The 24,673-nt window shown below is 37.5% G+C and overlaps 1 protein-coding gene and 1 long non-coding RNA gene across 2 annotated transcripts; both read right to left on the minus strand.

Annotated features, from left to right (window-relative positions):
* Positions 1-3,247: 3,247 nt before the first annotated feature.
* LOC126634005 (uncharacterized) lies at positions 3,248-4,588 on the minus strand. Its single transcript, XM_050304494.1, has 3 exons — positions 4,220-4,588; positions 3,670-4,119; positions 3,248-3,310 (listed from the first exon to the last, which is right to left on the minus strand). Exons 1-3 carry the CDS (start codon positions 4,586-4,588, stop codon positions 3,248-3,250), a joined length of 882 nt encoding a protein of 293 aa, XP_050160451.1.
* Positions 4,589-20,130: 15,542 nt separating this feature from the next.
* Positions 20,131-23,859, minus strand: LOC126583245 (uncharacterized). The gene is made up of 2 exons (XR_007609704.1): positions 23,616-23,859; positions 20,131-20,691 (listed from the first exon to the last, which is right to left on the minus strand). It is a non-coding gene; the product is annotated as an uncharacterized LOC126583245 (long non-coding RNA).
* Positions 23,860-24,673: the final 814 nt, after the last annotated feature.

Consider the following 24,673-nt stretch of genomic DNA (forward strand, 5'->3'; position numbering starts at 1 on the left):
GTCTTCAAATGTGTAGTGGTGGGATTCTCTATGTAGCGACTGACTAATCCGGCCGCATAGAGAATATCTGGTCTTGTGCAAGTCAAGTAGCGCAAACTTCCAACTAAACTCTTGAAAAATGTTGGATCTACACTTTCTTCTTCGTCATGCTTGGTTAGTTTGACTCCGCACTTCACTGGTGTGCTTATGGGCTTGCAGTCATCCATTTTGAACTTTTTCAGTATCTCCTTTGTGTAGCTTTCTTGGGAGATGAAAATGCCTTCTTCGTTCTGCTTGACTTCAATGCCTAGGTAGTATGCCATCAGCCCGATGTTGGTCATCTCGAATTGTTTGGTCATCACTCTCTTGAAGTCTTCATACATGCTTGGATTACTTCCGGTGAATATTAGATCATCCATATATAAGCACACAATCAGAATATCTTTATCCTTGACTTTGACGTAGAGAGCATGTTCATGAGGGCACATGATGAAGTGGTTTTCTTGGAAGTACTTTTCGATGTGACTATTCCATGCTCGTGGCACTTGTTTTAACCCATAGAGGGCTTTCTTCAACTTCAGAACTTTGTCTTCATGCCCTTTGATTTCATAGCCTGACGGTTGCTGAATGTAGACTTTTTCTTCAAGGACTCTATTTAGGAAAGCGGACTTCACATCCATTTGTTGAATCTTCCATTTATTTTGAGCTGCCAAAGAAATTAGTAATCGTATAGTTTCCAACCGAGCAACGGGTGCAAATACCTCATCATAGTCGATTCCGGCTCTTTTACTATAGCCTTTTGCCACTAGTCTCGCCTTGTATCTTTCAACCTCTTCGTTGGCATTCTTATTTGTCTTATACACCAACTTGACTCCGAAGTCTTTGTGTCCTTTCGGAAGAATAACGAGTTCCCATGTATCGTTCTTATGGATTGCTTCAATTTCTTCATCCACTGCTTTCCTCCACTTAGTATCTTGCACTGCTTCTTGGAAGTCAACTGGTTCACAATCAGCAAAGAGACAGAAAAGTGTAGGATTATCAAGTCTTTCAGCTACCTCATAGAGATCTCGTAGACTTCTTGTGCATGGTACTTCTCTTTCATTTAGGTTCCCACTTGACGATGTTGATGCTGGTGAATTGCCATGATTAGTTGATGTTGGTGAAGCAGGTGGAATAGTGGATTCTTGTTGAACCTCTCTTACTTGCTTCATCATCCCTTGTTCATTCTCTTTTTCAAACTGAGGAAAAAAGTGAAGATCACCTGCATGAGAGCCAAAATCCCATTCTCCTTCTTCATCGAATGTCACGTCTCGACTAATCACCGTCTTCCCATTGTTTGGATTATACAGCTTATAGCCTTTTGAATATGAGTCATAACCAAGGAAGAAAATATCGGTAATATCGGAAATATCGGTAGTCCGAAAATACGGAAATATCGATGGAAATATCGGGATAATATCGATATCGATAAAAATTACATGGAAACCACGGAAATTGTAAGAAAAACTTGAAAATTTTTATTGAAACTTTGCAGGATGTCTATTTAGTCAATTATCTATTAGTTTATCACAAAAAATTGGAAGGAAATGCATTGCATGATGGATTTAACATTATCAAGTTGATTATATAGCGAGCTGGCAAACATTGTGAGTGTAGAAAATATGTAGTAATTAATGAAAGAAATTTAAACACACCATAATCATTTATATATAATGAATTAGTACAATATTTTACACTTTATACATTGCATTTTTTTTTTCTCTCGGATAACACACACGGACTGACACATAGGCTGGATATTTTGAAAGCAGGTTTGGATTTTTTTTTTCTTCTCTCGGATAACACACACACACACCCCACGATACACACTTCAATAACACACACACACACATCCCACTTCTACACACACACGCACAGACACACACTTCAATAACACACACACACACACATCCCACTTCTACACCAGGGACCAAGCCATTTCCTTCTCTCACTCACTTCGACCCTCTCTCTCTCTTCTCTGCACTGTCTCTCTCTCTCTCTCTCTCTCAAAATCCTCTTACCTCTCTCCCTCTCTTGCCGTGACCACACACACACAGCAGCAGCACCATCTACTCGACTCGAGCAGCTCGAGGACGACACCGTGACTCGAGCAGCACCATCTTGCCGTGACTCGAACAGCACCATCTTGCCGTGACCTCCACCGTGACTCGAGCAGCATCATCTTGCCGTGACCACACATCATCAGTCTTCTCTCTCCCACCTCTGCGAGAATGGCGGACGACACCGTGACCTCCACCGTGGCGCACACTCCGGCGAGCACCATCACCACCTGTGAGAGGCGCAGATCTTGGCAGAGAGAGGCGCACATCTTGGCAGCTGCGACGACGGAGCTCGGCTGCCGTTCCGATTCCGACGACGGAGAGAGATAGAGCGATATTATCGATATTATTGATAATATCGCGATATTATCGATAATATCGCAATATTATCGCGATAATCAATTGGAATACTCTGAAAATATCGCTGTTGGAAAAAAACGATATTATCGGCGATATTTCACCAATAATATCGATATTTAATTCCATGGTCATAACCGATGAAGATGAACTTCTCACTTTTGTTGTCGAGTTTCATCCTCCTCTCGTCTGGTACATGTACATGGGCTATGCTTCCATAAACTCTTAGATGAGAGATACCTGGTTTTCTTCCACTCCATGCTTCTTGCGGAGTCTTTCCCCACACACTTCTTGTTGGAGACCAATTTGATAGGTAGACAGCACATGATACAGCTTCTGCCCACAACTCCTTAGGCAATCTCTTACTTTTGAGCATGCTTTGAGCCATGTCGATGATGGTTCGATTTTTTCTTTCCGCCACACCATTTTGTTGAGGGGATCTTGGAACTGTCAAAGGTCGACGAATTTCATTGGCTTCACAGAATTCTTGAAATTCCTTCGAAGTGAATTCTCTTCCTCGATCAGATCTCATGGCTTTGATCTTGCAACCACTTTCTTTTTCTACAGCGGCTTTGAACTTCTTGAATGCTCCAAATACCTCTTATTTCTGCTTTAAGAAATACACCCAGGTTTTCCTTGAAAAATCATCAATGAAGAGAAGGAAATAATTATTTTTACCCAAAGAACTTGGTTTTATTGGACCGCACACATCTGTATGAATGAGCTCGAATGGCTTCTGGGCTTTTGTGGTTGACTCCTTTGGAAAGCTTTTCCTGAATTGTTTCCCAAGTAAACATCCTTTGCAAACTTGATTAGGGCGACTGATGCATGGTAAGCCTCTCACCATCTTCTTCTTGGATAATAACTCTAGTCCCCTAAACATAAGATGCCCAAAACGAAGATGCCAAAGCCAGGATGTGTATTTGTAACATGTTTTGAGGCACTTTGCAACATCATTTTGAATATTCATAGGAAACATCCTATTCTTTGACATTTTCACCTTGGCAATTAATCTTCCTTTGTCATCTCTAAGAAAAAGGCTATAATTTTTCATGTGAATATCATTACCTTTTTCTAAGAGTTGACCCAAGCTCAAAATGTTGCTTTTCATATTGGGCATGTAGTAGACATTTGAAATTAATTGGTGATCGCCATTTTTCAGGGGAATTAGGATGTTACCTTTTCCTTTTACGGGTATTTTGGATTCGTCTCCAAAAGAAACGTTGCCACTCACCGATTCATTGAGCTCTACGAACATGCTTTTTCTTCCGCACATGTGGTTGCTGGCACCGGTGTCAAGGTACCATGTATAGTCTTGGTCTCCATCATTGTTCTTGCATGCTAGTAGCATAACACCATTATCTTCTTTCTCTTCTTTCACATAATTGACCTTCTCATCAAGTCTATTGCTTGGAACTCTACATTCCCAAGTATAATGCCCAAACTTTTGACAGTTGTAGCATTGAACTTGAGATTTTTCATGCCTCAAGTTTGAGCGCCCTCTTCCATGACCTTTTGTTGAGCTTCCTCCTCTTTCGTAGTTACTATTTTTGTTGAAGTTCAAACCACGTCCGCGTCCTCGACCACCACTTCTTTCATACTGGCTTCTCTCGTTATCGAAACTTTCTTCTTTCTTATTTGGCTGAACATGCGTCTTGAGGAGCTGCTCATCATTCCCTTGCCTCTTTTTATGTTTCTCTTCTTATGCTTGTAGCGAACCCATTAATTGCTCTATACTAATTTCTTCCAAGTTTTTAGTTTCTTCAATCGTCACGACAATGTACCTTCTCCATAATTCTAACATCTTCCAACTTTTCACCGTTTCTTTTTAATTGATTAGAAATAGCTAAGATTCTTGAGAAATAATCAGAGATTGATTCAGACCATTTCATTTGTAAAGATTTGAACTCACCTCTTAATACTTGAAGACGAACCTTTTTCACTTGTTCGGCTTTTTTGTAAGAGGTTTGAAGCTTCTCCCATGCTTGCTTGGCAGAGGTTGCACTCGAGACCTTCTCAAAGCCATTGTCATCTAATGCTTGGTAGATGAGGTAGAGAGCCTTCTTGTCTCTCTTTCCTGAATCTTTCAAACTCTCCTTCTGGGGTTGGGACATAATAGCTTCATCTTCTGGCTCAGTGTAGCCTTTCTCCATAACTTCCCATACATCGTGTGCTCGAAGTTGTTGTTGTCGAGCACTGGAACCTGGAAGGCAGCCATAGCGTTGCTAGCCATAGCTCTGGTACCACTTTGTTGGGGCTTAAAAAGACTTCACGACTTTGGAGATATTTATCTCACAAAGAAGAATGTAACGCAGCAAAATTGAGAGGCAAGAGAAAGAAAGAACACTCAAAGTTTTTACACAAAATTTTTACACAAAATTTTTATTCACTCACAAACTAGTACAAGAGGAAACACTCAAACACTCTTAGAAGCTTTGTTGCTTCTTCTCACTTCTCACTACTTGCTCTCTTGGTTGTTACAAATGGTGTGGATGCCTTCTCCTTTTATAGGCATGGATGAAACCTTGGAGAAGCATGGAAGCATCATGCTAGAAATATCTAGATAATTCCACTACCTTCCTAAGCTAGAATTATCTACATTAATCTTGTATGTTGGTGGAATCCTCACCATTCTTCTAGACTCTTCCACCAACTTGAACTTTGCTAGAATTCTCTAGCATGTGCATGGATCTTTCTTTGTGTATGGGTCGGATCAATTGTCTTGGGCCAAGACAAGATTACATTTCAACACCCTCGGGCTCCCAAAGGCGAAGGGATGACTTGGGTTTAGGTGTTTCATGGATTTTAATGACGCTCTCCTGGTGAAACAATGTTAGAGGCTCATTCACAGGTGATTGCCGCAATCTCAATGCATGTCAAAGCTTTTGAAAAGGCTTCCTGCAAACACCCGAACACTGCGATACAAGGTAGTATGGTGTGGAGTTGGCGTCCACCACCTATGCAGGATAGATGGCAAATACCGTGTTCTTCATATGTCAAAATTGATGTTGATGCCAGTTGGGTTGTTGCCACGCATGTTGGCTTTATTGGGGTGATCGTGAGGGACTTGATGGGTTCTTTTATTGCTGCTCGACGATCTCATTTCCAGGCCCCTAGTGTTCCGGTTGCTGAGGCTTTAGCCATTCTACGAGGCTGTGAGTTGGGACACTCTTTGGGTCTTAGTCATGCGGTTGTAGAATCTGATTCCTCGAACTCTATTTCATGTTTACAAGGTAGCTTTACAAATGGTAGGTGGGAGGCGTTTCCAATCTTAACAAGGTGTAAGAAAGTCGACAATTTCTTCCATGATTGTCGTTGGTCTTGGGCTCCAAGATCCGCCAATATGGCGGCGGATCGGTTGGCGTCGCGCAGTTGTGTGAAGATGTGTGACTTTACTTGGGTTGACAGACCCCCATCTTCACTTGTTCATGTACTTAATAAAGATGGACTGCCTTGCCCACATTAATTTTCTTTGGTTGTGCAAGGGGTGACGCTAGTTGCTTCTTGGTAGTGTTGGCTTTCTTCCCCTTGCACTTCTAGCTTTGTTTTTTGCTTGTTTGCCTCGTTGTGGGCTTTCATTGTAATCTTTGACATCTTTGCCCTGATTATAAATTTCAGTTTACCAAAAAAAAAAAAAGTAATAAAAAGCATAAAATATAATATTCTTTGCAAGGACAGGATGAGATAGAAAAGAAGATAATAGAGAATAATGCCCATAAATGTGTAAATGAGAATATATATATTATTGCGACAGGTGTAATGATAGGGAGACTAATTATTTAGATTGAGTTTTGTAAATCAAATAATGTGGTTGTTGATAATTGGATTATTACTTAAATGTTGATTAACATGTTTATATTCTATTGATGACACATCTTATAATTTACAAATTTGGTCTACCTAACATTACTCTTACTCTTATGGGAGCAAATGAAGTTACGAGAGGATTGTCGACCCCAACTGCAGTCAGCAGCACTAACTTTAATTGAGAAGAATTTGGGTGTTGAAGTAGAGGGAGGGACAAAGGACAATCTTCTTTAGCTTTCTTTTCTTGCACGCGCAGTGGCTACACACACTAATATAATCATACATACATACATACATACATACATACATACATACATATATATATGTGTGTGTGTGTGTGTGTGCGCATTATCATACGTATATACATGACGCTCCAAGAATCAATGGTGTCCATGGAGTTGAGTTGATATATATGGGGATCCATTAAGGTTTGTATATACTGTATATATATGTATGCTCTGACAAATTGTAGGTAGGTGCACGGGCTAATGTCCAATGGCCACCCACCAAACTTGCCTTTGCAATCTCTCTCTCTCCCTCTGTCCATAGTTAATAAATTAAACATCTCAAGGGCCTCAACATTCATCAAGTACTTTCATAGTATCTCATTTGTATATTAGTTTACATTCAGTGATGGGGCACTTGTCAGGGTCGGTCCAGAGATTTTTGAGGTTGGGGACAACGTCAAAAAATGTGCCCTCACTTCATATAAAAAAATTATTTGTTTTCATACGTAAGACATCGATAAAATTATATTTAGAAAAACACTTCAAACTCAATAATTTAGAAACACAGAATAACTAATTTATTTTGTATCGAGAGAAGGAAACCAAAAACCTTCAGACTTACAAGTAGATAGATTATGAGTTTTGTTTTCCATCTAAACTTTTAAAGTGTTTTTGTATAAATCATGAGGTGTATTTTTCTTATTTACTAACCTTGTCAATATAAGACTAAAAAATAATAATGTTTTCGAGTCTTTAAGAATATGTATAAGTAATGAATAAACACTAAATTAAACCTTTTGATGACACGTAATATTATTTGCAAATTTGGTCTAAAAATTTAGTCTGCGCGTTACTCTTTGTTGAATATTAGACTTGAATTGGAACGGATATTTAAAAATAGCAACACACATAGCTACTAGCTAGTAAATCAATTAACAACCAAACAAAAATCTGTAAAAATTGAAAAAAATAAACATGCACATAGCATTTCGAACTTAGGACCTCATTAATTTTAAACAACAAAAATCATTGCTTCTAATTAAACTTCTTGATCATTTAGCCAAATTTTATAAATTTATACTGTTATGAAAAGAAATTTGTAAAAATTGGAATGTAAATAAAGCACACATGGTGTTTTGAACCTAAGACCTCCTCATTAATTTTAAACAACAAAACCACTAGTTCTAGTTAAATTTCTTTGTCACTAAACCAAAAATTTATACTCTTATAAAAACATATATAAATATATCATCCTAATAATTTTGGTGCTCCCAAATTTTTTGGGCCCCGGAAGGTCGTCCTAGCTACATTGGACCTGGGCCGGGCCTAGCACTTGTTGTCTTGTACAAAATTCTCAGCACCGATAAGAGTTTCTGAGAACTCTAAAGCAAGGGATATATATATATATATACATATATATATATATATACACACATATATATATACATATCCTTCAAGGGAAGGGATCCCCATTTTTTTTTTAAATGGGGACACCATTTTGACCAAATTCTGTGGTTGAGATTAAATCACAGGCCACATAATCTCAACCATAGAATTTCATTAAAGCCAAATCTAACGGTCAAGAATGTATTCTCCCTCCCCTTAAAGGGTTCCTCTCTCTCTCTCTCTCTCTCGATATATATATATATATATATATATATATATATATATATATATATATATATATATATATATATAAGAAATTCCCATATAACTAAAGGTCCCCTGCCTTTTTATATGCTCTACATATTAAGCTCTTCAGCTTTTGGCCCATGACATTTTCTTCTCAGAATCTTAAGTAGTTTCTTCATCCAGCCATTTCAAAAAAAATCAAAATATGAATGCAACTTACATGTTTTGGGGTTGATACGGGGTCCAATATTTGTCTAGTTAACATGGTATTAGAGTTTTGGTTTCGAACCTTTAAGTCCATGCTCTCCACTTACTTCTCAGGGTGGGGTTTACTGTGAGGGATCAATGGACATAGTGCATTTCATATGCATGACACATTGCTGAGATATTCCCAAAAAGTTATAGAATTTTTACCAAGGTTCTAAAAGACGCTAGGTGCTATTTGGGCGGCGGGTAAGGGCCTAATGCCTAGGCGGCTAGGCAAGCGCCTATACGAACTAAGCGGATTTAAGTAAATCTATTATATTTTTTGTAAATAAGTGTGTTTATACTTAAAATATATATAATTTCATCATAAACTACAAAATAAAATGACATTATATTATGAAGTATTGGAACATAATGAAAATATGGGGAACAAGCATATAATGTGTGTTCATTTAAGTATTCAACAAGTCTCTTACAATTTATTGAAAAAATAAAATGCAAATTGAAAGTGGCGGGTCTAGGCGGGCTAGGCTGGTGCCTAGGCGGTTTAGGCGGGTGCCTCAGTAAGTGTAGGTGTCATTTCTTAATTTTCAAACGCCTAGATATTAATCGGGATGATTGCCAGCCACCTAGCGTCTAGGCAGTGCTAGACGGGGATTTTTAGAACAATGATTTCTCCACAACACATATAGTACATGCATATTAATCTGAAAACCCATTGAAACTAAAGTTTCTCCTATTCATTTTTTGGACTCTTCAAAATTAATGTCCAAATGTTAACCACCCACTGCAGTCACGATCACATATAAAGCCACTCCACTTGAGAATGGTGAGGAGCAAGTAGCATCACAAAGACAGATGATGTGCACAAGGAAAAACATCACATCTGATCCAACATTGTGATAGCATAGTGTCAAAATGGTACAGAGAAATTGAACTTATTTGGAAAGTTGGAAGTAAATAAGGGTCGAGGACGAAAGTGCTTGTGCTAGAAGCTCCAAAAGTAAAGAGATTTGAAGCACATCGCATATACTGCCATAGGAATGCTGGATTGTCGCATGCAGGCATGACGGCTGCCTCAAGTTCACCCAAGAAAAGAAAGGAATCTAGTTAGCCCACTAAAATCATCTCTCATCCCACCACAAACATAGATATTAATATATCGTGTACTAGCAATTGCCTAAAAATGACATGTAAAGAAACAAAGTCATTTGCCATGCTTGGATATATTGAGAGATAACGGTAAGAAAATTAAAGAACAAAACAAAAGAATCCATCAACTGTTGTTGGTATCAGTATGACACTCGTACAGGCTCAATATTTAGGGAGATCAACGTAAAACAAATCATGAAAATGAAAGACAAAAGAACAAGGATGATCTCACAAGGTAGTACTCATACACATGGCTAAGGAATCTTGTAAATAAATCTCCTTTGGCTTTGTTTGTTGCAATCTCAATTTACAATCAACCGGAATGTATATTTAATTATTTTTGCTGTGTATTTAATTATTTGAATTAAATTAATCTCAATTATATGCTCGAAAATCCTACAATAGCATTCATAAGATTCAATGTTTTTATTTATTTATTTATTTATGGTAGTACAATGCAACGCACAAGGTTATGAAGTCCCCCCCCCCCCCAAAAAAAAAATATATTAGAGGTAATGCAAAATCTCTCCACATTGCACAAATTAATTTGAATGAAATAAAAATATTATTTGATTTAAAAGAAATCAACATAACAAACATATAATGATGAAGGTGAGAAGAAAATAAAATAAAAACAAATTGAGAGCATCATTAAGTCAGATAGGTGAGCACAAAAGAAGTTTTCAAACCACACGCGATGACTCTTTAGCCCAAACAAAATTAAAAGAAAAAAAGTTAGGATAATGCATGTGTTCTTCCCCGTAAAAGAACCTACTTATCCCCCCCCCCCCCAACTTATTATTATTGCTCCTTCGTGTTAGAAGGAGGACAGACGAGAAGAGAAATTGGAGAAACTTCTTGTTCCAAATTCCAATTCCAATTCGGAAGACCATAAAAGCGAACTAAGAAATTTGCCAATCTAAAAAATTCACAATTTTGAAGTTCTTTAAATCTCCTCCTCCTTCCTCTTTTCTTGTAATCAAATCAAGTCGTCCACAACAACTTTACAGTTGAAGCAGAAAATACAGGTTAAATTTTGATTTCGACTCATTCAAAGTCTCTTCATTTTTTTCTACGCCTGATTGCTTCTCTTTTGCTTTTTTTGGTTGGCGCTTTAATTTTTTTTCTGTTTATAGGAATTGGGCTTGAAGTGTGGTTCGTTGTATTTATTTCCGAGTTGGGTACAGTCTAGCCCATCGCATTTTTAATTGGTACAAAGCCCATCACATTTTCAAAGTTTCAAAAATGTAGCAAAGACACTTTTTTGCTTCATTTGAGCTAAAAGTCTCTGGCAAATGTAGCAAAATTATTTAAAAACATAATTTACATACTTTTATAATTAGTCGTTAAGCTTCATTCACAATAAAGTATTAAGAAGTTTCTCTCCTTAATAATATTTTCTCACATTTATTAATACAAGCGACATTTTATATATACTAATATATCTTTTATACCATGCATTTTATTTTTATTTCATCTATCTCCTTTTTCTCCCTACCTTCTATTCTTTTCTTATCTTTTCTACAAACATCGTCAAGCTTCAGAATTGATGGCTGACAATAACAAACGTTAATTGCCTGGGTGTAGCAATAACAAAAGTTAATGGCATCTATAAATTATATATAGATACCTTTCTCGGTTGCAAATTGCGGTGGTCAAAATCATAAGGCCGACAATCAAAAAATAAGGGGTCAGCATTTAGTATTAAGAAAATATACAATGTTTCAAACATGAAACGCAAGGCCGGGTTCTGGAGCGTCAGCCGACATGCTCGAACATTCACCCACCGAATAAAAAAGTCCTTCCCCGGTGACGTCATTTTGTTCCTTGCAACCTGATTTGACTATTATCTCCATCAAATTAGGGTAGTTTTGTCATGGCCGGGGGGTTATTTCGTCTTTCTGCCCTTGTGGTCTATACTTAATCGGACAGCGGGGCTCGTTGTTAATTCATCGTATTACACACGTACAAGGATGATGGTTTTTGGTGACCTTAACGTGATTACGTCATCAGTTTCCCTATATATATGTATATATGCATGTATGACTGCATAAGAAGAAAGATTAGAAAGCAGAAGAGTCAACAAAAGTTGCCAACCATGGAAAATAAGAAGAAGATTGGAGCCGATGATCAGGTGGATATTAAGGTCTGGAAACATCAGGATGATCAGGTGGATGAAGAGAGCGAGGAGATGGAGATTGAGAAGTTTTATTCATTGATTCGGAACTACCACGATGCTCGTAATCGTCTAAGATTAAGAAACGCACCACCGCCACCGCCGCAACAAGATCACAGTGATGGTCATGAAGTATTGTCGGAAAACAGCAAAAAGAGGAAAAAAACAATGAGTGAGGATGATGATGATTCAGCAGAAGGAGGTAATTGGGTACCAAGTTTTGAGGTGGAGGATTTTGCCAAAGAGGTGGAGTTTCGAGGACCTACGCCTTTACTGTTCCATTCTCTCTTTTCTTGTAATGATACTGCTACTACTGCTCATAAAAAACAAGATGATGGAGAGAACGAGTCTCTGGACTTGAAACTCACCCTGTAGACTGTAGGCTTGTAGCTAGTGTGTGTGATTTCCAAGTACATCTTAAATTAATCTGTAATTAACTAATTAAAATTTCGTGTGTTAAATTTAGTGTTCTCAGTTCTTGCTGTGTAATTTGAATGTTAAAATTCAAATCATTAATTACTCTCCCCCCTGTAATATTAATCCAAGATAGATGAATGGGTTCTAGAGGGAAGTAGAAGAATTCCGACTCATGACTCATTTAGAAGTGCTTTTAAACAACTAAAAACGTTTTTGTTTGGAAGAAACACTAATTATGTGCTTCTTGCAAAAAGTACTTAATACATTTTCAGGATTTACTTGCATCTTTACCAATGATTGATTCCAAAAACACTATCATCAAAAACATTTCAATCAGTTTAAAAATACTTTCAAACACACTCACACTTGCTTAAGAAAACAGCAAAATGATTTTAGGTGGGGATAAATTGGGGGGCCATTTTATGCTGTTGGCGCAAGAAATGTTTGTTTTATGAATGAATCATCCTGCATGACATCCGGCAATCGTAAGTTTGTGACTACTTTTCTTTTGGATAAATTACATAGTAACTGATTAGTCGATATTTTACTATATATTTTACCATATTCTTATTATCAATTTATTTGTTATTTTAGTAAAATTTTGATACTTTGATTTATGTTCTTAATGTAGGACATTCGACTTCCTTTGGAGCAAAAAGTATTTAAACAGATGAATTTTGAAATGATTCCAATTGGAGGATGTTCATGGACTTTCAAGATGATTGTGTCAAAATTCCAGATTTTTCTACCAAGCCGTTTGACCATGGCGATGAAATTAAGGCCCAGCGTGCAGCTTTTCCAGATTGACGTTTCTGGACATTTTGGGTATTTTGGAGATTAAGATGACATATTTTGAGGATGATTCCTTCTAAGGATTTGTAGGGGACGTCTTCAGCTTTCAAAACAGACCTTTTGGGACCAAATCAGAGTTGATTTGGCTGGTCAAAAGACTAATTTTCTGAGAATTCCAAATTCTAGTTCAAATAGGAAACCTTTTATTTTCTGTTTTATCATTTAATTATGTTTCCTAGTTTTATTCTAAAACCTTTTACTAGGAGGATTTTAATTAGAGTAGTATAAATAAGGCTTGTTAGCCATTAGGGTTTTTTTTTTTTTTTTTTTTACGCAACATCTGGGGAGAACGCATTTTGGCTTTAGAGAGCTTTTGAGGATTCAAGTTTATTTTCAAGGTGTTTTCTATCCATATTAATAATAATATTTTATTTTATGATTGTTCGTAACTAGTTTCGTTTGCTAGGGCAATGTCTTGATCCTTAGCAAAAATATGTAGTTTCTTTTCAATTTACTTATGATATTATGCATGCATGTTTTGAATTATTAATCACTGTTTTATACTATCTAATTGTCTCAATGATTGGACACCATTAGGATCTTTAGAAAAGTAATTTGATGCAATTTTGGTCGGAAGGTTCCCTGAAATTGGCGCTGGCTTCTTGTGGTTAATAATTGTAATTTCACTTAAGATGAACACCACGTCTTAAGGCTTGCATGGTTTTTCAAAGGATTTTCATAAAGTATAATGAGTCTTTCATGTTCAGATTTGATCCGAACGTCCGAACAAGTTGCATGTTAGATATACGTTCTATGTTGGAGGTTCCAAGTAGAATATAAATTAAGAAAACCTAACCTTCAAAATATGCATGTGTAACTCATAAGTAATTGGAAGAACTACATAAGATTGTTAAGGTGACGGCGGAACCCTAGGCTTTTACAATTTACTTTTCAAAAACCATGTTCTTTTAGTTTATTTTATTTTGTCACTTTATTTAATTATTTTCTATTAAATTCGTTTTTATTATTTGAAATCACAAAATCAACCTTTTTTCAAAACTTTGTTTTAAGTAATTAATTAAGATTTGATTTGATACAAATTATTCATTCAATCCCTGAGGAGAATGACTTTGCTAGAGCCGACTATAGTACAATTACCTTGTACTCATACAAGTATTTATAGTGTTTTTATCTCTACTTTTGTAGGTGGTAAAAACCCTATCAGTAACTTCTCAAGTTTGAGGTCTATTATAACCTCATACAACATCTTTAAAACATTTCACTTTCATACCTCATGTACTATTTTATTTCAAAATAATATATCCGTTAGATTTTCCAACCATTAGTTTGTTAAATGCTGACGTGGCTGCCACATTTGTGCTGATGTGGCTACCAGGTGGCAAAAAAATATTTTTTATACATTAAAAATATTATAATATTAACCCTATTTGAAAAAAAAAAAACCCATTAAAAGTCATCGTCTTCATCTCCACCTAGCCGATGAGAACACCGACAAGGATGAAAAAGAGGGCTGTTCAGGTCTGCGCCACCGCCCGTGGTCTCGACGAACTTAAACGAATGGCTGGCTTCTCACCCACGTGACTCGTCTGTCAAGCCAACCTCGTTTCTAAACCCAACCACTGGATTTCCCAACTGACTAAGTTCGCCTCGGAGCAGCAATCGAAATTGTACATCAGAATTGGCTCGCACAGGGAAGGCCTTCCCATGTTCTGATGTGTTCGCATATGAAACTTTGCTCCCTTGAGGTGTTTGTGGATAGAGACCTACGGACTAGGTGGATTGAATTAGAAAAAGAAAAAAAAGAGCAAACCCTAGATCTTCCACCTCCAAGGCTTCAAAGCCATTTCCAACCGCATGCTAAAAATGCAGAGTCCCACCCCAACCTCAGCGTCTTCTTTACTGGGAAATTTCAGATTTTTTTAGTTTATGGTTCTGGGTTTTTCAGGGATTTGAACTGAAATGGGGTTTTCTGGGTTTTTGAGGATTCGAATCTCTTTATGCTGAAAGACCCAATTGGCATTGAAATCGAGCAGAGATATGAACTACCCAACCGGCTTCATTGCAGCATTAATGAGAAAGAAAAGTGACGAATTAGGTTTCCCTATTCAACCACGGAGGGTTTCGATTTTGACGAATCCGAGAAATTCCCAATTTCAAACCACGCCAAATTTGAATTGCTGGGTTACAATTGCTGCGATTGGTAGTGTGTGTGGGTGTGGTGTCGAGGGTTAATGGTGATGGAGGGACGTGTTGTTGGTGGTTATGGAAGATGAGGTTGATCGGAGAGAGATGAGGTGTGGATGGTGGAGGAGGAGATGATGGGTTAATCAGAGAGAGGAGGTGTCGAGTTGGGGGTGGGGTGGGGTTGATTGATATATATATATATATATATATATATATATATATTTAAATAGGGTTAATATTATAATATTTTTAATGTATAAAAAATTATTTGTTTTGCCACGTGACAGCCATGTCAGTATTTAACAGACCAATAGATGGAAAATTTAACAAAGGTATTATTTTGAAATAAAATAGTACATGAGGTATGAAAGTGAAATGTTTTAAAGATGTTGTATGGAGTTGTAATAGACCTCAAACATGAGGGGTTACTATGTAATTTACCTTTTTCTTTTTAATTGTTAAAGAAAAAGAAAAAGAATAGACCAAAGAAAGAAAAAGAAAGTCGACAGGGAAAAAGAAGAGTAAATTGTAGCTATGGTCCCTTAACTTTAACTCAATTGGAGCAATGGTCTCTTAACTAAAAATTCATTACCATTGGTGCCTCAACTCATCAAAACGTGCAGTTATGATCCCTCAACTAAAAATCCATTACCATTGGTCCTTCAACTTTAATTCAACTGGAGAAATAGTCCTTTAACTTTAACCTAATTGTAGCAATGGTTCTTCCAACATAACTCGTTTTGACAAAAATTTTGACGTAGTTGAGGAAAATGACCATAATTACACACTTTGATGAGTTGAGGGACCCTAATTGTTTAAATAGTCGTTGCAACATAACTTATTTTGACAAAATTTTGATGAAATTGATGAAAATGACTATAGCTACACATTTTGATAAGTTAAGGGACCAATGGTAATGGATTTTTACTTGAAGGACCATTGCTCCAATTTGATTAAAGTTGAGGGACCATTGCTCCAATTTACTCGAAAAGGAAAGAAAGAAAGAAAGAAAGAAAGAAAGAAAGAAATGGTTACAAACGGCTTTAGCCCAACCAAAACACCATTGTCCCAACAGAGAAAATAGGTTTTCTTTTCTAATTCGGAGAAACCCAACCACTACAGAACTACATATTTGCTTAACAAGGATACCCAATACCCGTTATATGATGTTACCATCTACATCTACTTGTAGTATAATGTGTGTTTTTAGGAAGTGGAATTGTACATGCGATTCATGTCCCACCAGCACCACCGCCAACACCACATCTGCTGATTCCACTACTACTGATTCCGATACTACTACTTCAACAACTTCGTCATTTCTCGAATACCCTCTTAGAACAGGTAAGTTTTTGAGCAGTGAAGAGCTCGAGCAACTCAAACTCCTCGAGGATTACAAGTACTACCAGGAATTGGAATCTGGGTCGATGTGGGTTCGGGTGATGAGGCCGGAGGAGTCACCGTCGGTTTGCTCGCCGAGTAGTTCGTGGAGTCGATGCTTTTGCCTTATGGGTATGTGTTTGTGCTGGGCTACTTGGTCAAACAGTACTTGTTTGAAAGAATTAAGCTTCATCCCAACACCGCCACACTCATCGTGTTTTACAGAAGAAGAAAAGAAGAGGACTAGGCTATTTTTTAATATTAGGATTTCAGCTTGCTGACGTCATATAAGTTGGTCTCTGGGTCAGTCTGTTTTGGCCGTCGTATGACCTGGCTTGGGCTGAGTCCCAGCCTATTTGGATGAGCTAGAGGGGATTGGCTAGGTGCTGGCCTAAATGTCTCCGATGGACTTGCTCTTAAGTGTTATTTAGATGAACACCGTTGAACGTTGGTGGACTTCCTCACAAGCAAAGATCGTGTTTGGGTTAGAACTTAAACTTTGGGCTCAAAAGGGAGTTGGCCCAAGAGAATGACTAAGAGGAAAGGAGCCCAAAGCTCAGCCGAAGCCCAGAAGGCAGAAAATGCCTTCCCCCGACTAGGTGCAGATCATTTAAACCATTTGCTCACCTACCTAGAGACCAAGTGGTGTAGACCAGCCAGCTAATCAGCCCAAAAGCACTTTATAGTGGCAGTACAAGTAAAAAGCTGATGAGTCATTGCCCTTCAAGCTGCATTCGGGCAAGATTAAAGCTATAGGAGGCCAAGCCAAACTGTCTATAAAAGAAGAAAGAGAAAGTAGAGATAAGGACACTCAAACAACCAAACAAATACAAGCACAAACTCTGCTCAAACCAGATTTGCCTTCAACGAAGCTGTAATTAGCCCAAGCCTTTATCCCTTTCGGGATCAACCCTCACCAAAAGCCTTTGTAATAGCTCTGCTACCTTGTCCAAATCTGGCTGTAGTATTGATTTCCTTCTGTAAACTCATCTCCCTACCCTTCTTTCTAAGCTCTCAAACCCCTTGATAAATCACAAAAATAGGAAGTTGCAAGACGACAAGCCTTGCCCGACCCTCTTTGTTTTTGTCTTTTCATTCATTAGTCTAGTAATATGTTGTAGACGTCCATTTGTATCCAAGTTATTTCTAACAAGTTGATGATTAAAAGACTCCTCAGTTCTTGAATCCGATTGGAATCTGTATTCACAGTTTGAATCAGATCTGAGTTCTAAACCCTCGGGCATATAAGATTGATCATTCAAAAGTCCTTGGTCTCAAGGCATAAAAAAGAACCTTATGTGGACTTAACACATCCAAGACAGTCTTTGATAACAAGAAGTCTGAAGTTACTTGGGGCGCAAGTAATCGACGTATTTCTTAGTTTTATTTTTGTTATATTATGATTATCGTAGAACGTTTGAGTATAGACGGAATTCTGATGGGAAGCCTCAAGGCCTATACCTAAGGCCTTACAAAGGCACCTATTTGGATTCATTCTGCTATTCGGGCTCGAGTAATTAGAAGTATAATAGTCATAATACGTCTACAATCAATGAAACAAACATTATGTATTTGACTACTGAGTTAGTTCTTGATGGGAAGCCTCAATGCCTAAACCTAAGGCCCCACAAAGGCACATTTCATAACTAAAACAGCTTCTCGGGTATATAGACAATTAAAACTCAACATCTGTTTTACATCTGTCATGCTAAAGATGGCAGTGGCACGCCTGAGCACCTAAAAGTTAATCTTGATTGTGAGCCTAAAGGCCTACACATAAGGCCTCACAAAGGCACCTTTCAAAGTTAACTCTGTCCTTCTCTTTTAGCCTTGCCCGACAAGCCAGCCAGTGAGCAGAAGCCCGACAAAAAGCATCAACCGACGCCAATCTCTCGGGGAGCTGTGTGCTCGTCCGCTAGGAAACATCCCCGACGGAAATTCTAGCCACGAACAGATCGCACACAACTTTCTCAAGACATATGATAACGTATGAATGAATGTTAGGTTTCAAAAACTTTTATTAAGTTGCTCTCAAAACAAAACGTAACATATGCTAAACCTCTTTTTTTGCTCTTAGATGCAATGATGAGTATTAGGTATATGCAGAAGGTGGTCTTGCGAATGATACAAACTTTGTTATTTGTAGGGATTGCAAGCCTCAATAATATGGGATTAATTACACCAACACTCTTTAAGATTTTTCATGTTTTCACAAAAACTCCTCATGTTAAAATTACACTAACATCCTTTGAGGTTTTTTTTAGGGTAGTAAATTTGTAAACAAAATTTTATAAACTAAATGATACGAAAGTTGATAATTGAATTATTACTTGAGCGATGATAAATGTGTTTATTATTAAATATAACTAGTTGTGAGGCCAGGAATTGTCGGGGAGAGGGGCGAAATATGAAAGAGTATAAGCCTTTACCTTTCTTTTTATCATGCTCCATAAAAATACATTCGGTTGTGAAAACTCGTCAAACACTTTCACAGCCTCACTCATTTCTCCTCATTTGGAATAAATGCAATACATATTGAGTGCAACCTTGTCTTGTATCTTAACAAACCCATGTATGATTTTCTCATATGTGAGTGCTTTGATCTCACACACGCCTTCAGAGCAATGAGAATGGTGAAATTATCAAGCTTTTCCTCATTGCATCTTTACTCAGATTTCATGTTATGGAAGAGATACAAGGCATCTTCCCAACGAGTCTCTCTAGAGTAACTCATGAGCGTGGAATTCAAGAGAGAGGTAGTTAAGTAGGGTATTTTGTCAAACACCTTGCAGGCATGCCCAAGTGACTCATATAAGTATGCTTATTGGGCTCTTTTCCCTCAGTCAACATTGTATTAAGATACCTCTTAGTCATCATATACGGTTGTGGTGCATAATGACCTTAAATAGAGCCTCATAAGACTTGAAACTTTTCTACTTACCCATTTCCTTCATACTATCAAACAACTTAACATACTCTTGAATAATGATTGTCTTATCGTAGTCCTCATTAACGACGTGTTCTGAGTTTTTTTATCCCAGGACCAAAACGACATCATTTTGACCTAGGTATTTAAAAAAATAAAAAGCAGAAGAAGTAGTGAAGCATAAAACATAGAAGTAGCGTAGTAGCGCAACATATTTCTACATCAGTTTAGAGGACCAAATGGGCAAGATCCTCACTCTCAGTGCCGATTTCTAGTGACCAAAGAGGCGACCGCCCCTTCTTGTCCCCATATATCTTCACCTATGTTTATGACACATCATTTAATTTGCGAAGATTGTCTACAAATTTAGTCTTCCTAGCATTACTTTTTTTTTTTAATATTACTATAAAGGGGTGAGGGAAGAGCTTGAAACTCTTTTATTCACAAAAGAAACATGGAAAGTCAAACTAACGTTTTTGTGACATTAAAAACATTGTTTTTAGTGTAACCAAATTGCACATGACACGAGTAGAAATGAAAGAACATTGTTTTTAAGTGTGAAACAATTGCAGATAACACGGGTGTACGAATCTTTGGATATATCATAATTCCAAATTTATAAAACGATATATTTACGTAAAGTGTTTGAGGAATAAATTGGTATCGAATTCGTCATTTAGCATTTACGAGATTCAAAGCTAGGGCTTTTCAATTACAAGTGAAAAGTTGTGAAAAAGAATACTATTAGATCGAAATACTAAGTGGCAGCATTAGTTCACTTAAAAAAGAATTGGATACCCCCACATGTGAGCTCGCTTGGATACATTAAAAAGGTTTAGTTCACTAAATAACCGGTGGAAGAAATCACTGTTCTCAATCTATCATAACATGATGACCAAGATGTTTGTTTTTCCCACAAACTCCTAAATGGAAGAAATCAGGTACAGATGAAAAGGACAATGATGAGATGGGCATTGAGCTGCTCCATTAATGCAGGAAAGCATTTATCATCAGGATACAAATAGAGCAAGGAAAAATGATATATTAGGTGATGAAATACCTTGGGACAAGCAAGAGGTACTACACTTCTGCTATGAATCTATTAAGCCGCAGCCAGCTTTTGGGGGTAAAGGGAACCTCAATAAAATTATCAGGGTCACACCAGTTTCTCTTAGCGGGGAAGGGGCAACATATACCTGTCAAGGTTTAGGGTTTAGGGCAGTTTACTCTTTTGCTACATGGATGGAACGTAATATATGATGTTAATAACTGTGGATGTACTACATTCCTTTATCGTTAGGAGGATTAACTCCAGCAAGGTTCAAATGAGATTTCCTGCAAACAAACAAATGATAGTTAGTTGGTGATCATTGGTGGGAACTGTTCTTTCTGTACCAACATGGAAAGAAGAAACGAACGGAAGGAAATACGGTTGGATCAAAATATGATTCTGGAAGGAAATAATGGATCTAATTTTTCTGTATATGTATGTGCATCAGGATCAAAAATCCGCCTGCAGGAATATTATCAAGTGTACAATGGACAATATCACTGAGGACATCTTGGTGAATGAGCCCTGAGATCATTTGTCAGCCTATGTATGCTGATCGGTACGGAATATAACAAAGCTGCCCAGCAGCATTGAAATTTGGCACAACAGAGGTGACAACAAGGAGGATCAATCTAACCAATCGTTTAAGAAATGAGGGCAGAGAAAGCAGAGCGCAAAGGCGACATCATATCTGCAGCATTTGTTTAATAGCAAAGGAATAATTTCTAAAGTAATTATTAAAGTAAGCAAACAAAAGAAAAATAGAGCAGTTTCATTTCATAGAATGAATAAGTATTTCATACACCAGTAACCAGAAGTAGAAATAATCAAATACGCAAACAAAGGGACCGTTTTAAATTGTGAAAGTGAAAATAACTTAAAATAGTTTTTGGTTTTTGTCTTTTCAATTTTCATTTTGTGTCATTTGCTCAACAAGGTATCTGACATGATTTAGGTTTGGTTTGGTACTGAGGTGATTATGAAAAAAGCTGGTATCAAAAAAAGCTAGGAGCTTTTTTGTGTTTGGTAAACATTCAGCTTCAACTTTTTTTCACAGTTTTTGGTGAAAAAAAAGCCAAAAACAAGAAGCTGCAAAACCCAGCTTTGAAAAACCGACTTTTTTTCACATCTGTTTTACATAAAAGTTTACCAAACACTATAATACTGCTTTTTTTTTTTTTCAAAAACATTTTTACAAAAAAGTTTACCAAACACTCTACAACTTTATTTCACAGCCGTTTATTCTCACAGCATAGCAGAAGTAGTTTTTTTTCAAAGCACAGCAATACCAAACCAACCCTTAAAAAACTCATAATACTTTATACTTCTCCATAAGGAGGTATTTTAAAGAAAACAGGGTAAATCAATCCTAACTGAAAATAACTAAAAACCAGGAAATAAATAAATGCTAACTGAACAAGCAAACATAATTCCACAAGGCCAAGAAAACCTGGATATTATTTCCTCCTAACCGTAACTTAGGAGCTAACTTAGATAATAAAATATAATCTCATACTTTATTATATTTATATTATTCAACATCATTTTTCTCCATATCGGCTCTTAAAGTAACCAAAACATTAGGGATAATAGAGTTTCTCTTAATTCCGTCCAGTACTCACTGCTTCTGCTTCAATCAATTTGCCATAGTCTTGCACTAACACCAAGCTGCTTCCGCCTCAAATTGCCGTAATTATTTAGGGAAATCAGGCTCCCAGTATAACTGATGATAGTCCAATTCTGCACTAACATTGGACACTCCACGAGCTTTGTAGAAACAGTACTGCCTCTTAGATCAAGAAAGAATGCAGTACTGTTGTTCTGAGGCTTCCTGCAGGAGATCAATTCTTTGAAAAATATACCATGTTCCCATTCACCACATCTGTCCATTGGACACTCACAACATCTTAGATATCTTGCAAGTTCGGTATTTTTGCAGTATTGTTTCACCCACTCTTTGTTATTGAAATTTTTCAACACCCAAATGTCAATATGCATATCTGACCAAGCATCCAATGGCCAGGCATCCTCTATGATTAAGCAAATTCAAGTAAGGCAGAAACCATTGCTTCATAAGGGCGGATGAGGAATCCAATAGAACTCCTCTTTCTTGAAATCAAAAGAAATTATATTGCTAGTTTCTCCCATTGCTGTAATTCTCGTCCCCAACTGATCACCCAATGCATATCCCCATATGCAGATACGTTCTTGTGACTTAATCCTTCACAAGGAGGAACTGAGCTTATCTCTCGCCAAGTGCTTGTTCCCAATACAAGAATTTGGGCCACCAGGTTTTTGGGAAATGGTTTCCCACAGACACGAAGAATCTTGTAGGTGTTTGTTATATTATCAAATCCCATAGCATACCAATCGAAGAACGCATGACCTCTATGATAGGATGGTGAGGCTGGCACTTGGACATTACTGGTTGGGAGCATAAGAACTTCTCCCTTAAGTGGATTTAATAAGAAGCATCGACCTCCATACTTGATGTCTTTAAACCAGACCAAGTTGCAGAAAACAAAATGTACATTGTACCTATTCGTATGGTTGGTTAAGATCTCAGATGCAATTCCATGGTTTCTCAGTTTCAAGGCGTTTTCATTGACATTGTAATCCAGTGAGCACAAAGGCTTGAAGTTGAAAAAGCATCCAGGGAGTGGGGATTTAACAAGAAGCATAAGTTGAGGTACTTCAGCAGCATTGTTGGTAGCAGTAAGTAAACGTTGCATGTACATTGTAACAAAAGCAGGATTGTCAACCATGTTCTTCAACAGCTTAGAGACACTTCGAAGGACTGAGGTTGCGGGCAGTCTCAAAATGATGTCTATATGCTAGATTGCCTAATCCTAACGGACACAGTAACACATGCGATATCAAATTTGAGATTATTGAATTGTGAACAAATCAATAATCATAAGGTGTGCTTGCTACTACTGACCAAAAACAGGAGAAATTTTTAGTTGTGACGGGAATATAAGTGGTACACCACATGTTTTAATAGGAGTGGTAAGAAATTTATTTTTTAAGTAATTAACGTTTTAGCACACATATCCCACAATTTGAATAGTAACATGTGGTGTATCATCTGTATACCGATCACACTGAAAAATCTCTCCAGAAACAGAGAGGAGTACCTTCAATCTTAAATCTTAAATCTTAAATCATGTATGTGCAGATGGATGGATCATGGAGGTGGAAAAGTCACCTTATATTTCACCAAATTCGCCAATTCTGCTCCCATCTCCTTCCAGGAGCAGGAGGAGCAGGAGCAGGAGGAAGAGGCAGCTGATTCAGTTGTCTCGCTGTCGCTGGATGTTTCGACTCGGACTCCGAGGATGGTTCCAGAGATTTGTTGTCCCTTGTCCATGTCCTATCTCAAGATTGCTTGATGCTTGAATGCTTCAGATTACCCTCTGACTTCGGTCTCCAGATTACTCGCCTCTTCTGATCTATTTTTTGTTGTCAAATAAGTACTCTTTTAAATGGGTATTAATCAAATATCGCCAAATATTAGCCTTTAATTTTAAAATTATCAGTTTTTTTATAAATTTTTTAAAATCAAATTGTTATAAATCTTGTATTTAAGTATGATGGTGTAACATTTTCCCAACTAAAGTGAATCTTCAAAAGAAAGGTGTGGGAGTGGAGTTGGCGTGTGGGGTATACCATGGAGAGGAAGAGGCTGCGGAACATGTGCTGCTTACTTGTTCTTTTGCCAGAGCGGTATGATTCAGTTCTCCGGTTGTCTGGGAATACCCCTTTTTGCTTAAGGAGTGGCTGCTTGAGGTGCTTGAGCGGATGGGAGGTGGATTTCAAAATGGCATGCATGATCATGTGGGGTATTTAGCAAGAAAGGAACTCAAGAGTGTGGCGGGGTTCTCATGTTCTGCCAATGGTTGTTTGGCAGAGAGTTTCTTCTTGGTTGGCTGCCTTTTCATGAGGCCAATTGATGCAGGACAAGCCAAGGGTTCTTGGGGAGACGGGGGATGATAACTTGGGAGTCATTCAACTAGGGGCAACGGAGCTCGCTCACGTCGCTAATCGTAGATTTGCTCACACGATCAAGCCAAATGCTTGATTGGGGAAGGAGAAATCACTCACTTTAATTACACAAATCATTCAAGTCTTCCTAAACATACATATGGAGTCCTTTAAATAGAGAGATTACAAACATTGGTAGGATAAATACTTATTACTAACGATTATAGTTACTAGAAACTTAATAAAACATAGCTTTGAAATATGAAAAGCCACAAACAATCA

This window comes from Malus sylvestris, chromosome 9 (genome assembly GCF_916048215.2).
Source record: "Malus sylvestris chromosome 9, drMalSylv7.2, whole genome shotgun sequence".
NCBI classification, from domain to species: Eukaryota; Viridiplantae; Streptophyta; class Magnoliopsida; order Rosales; family Rosaceae; genus Malus; species Malus sylvestris.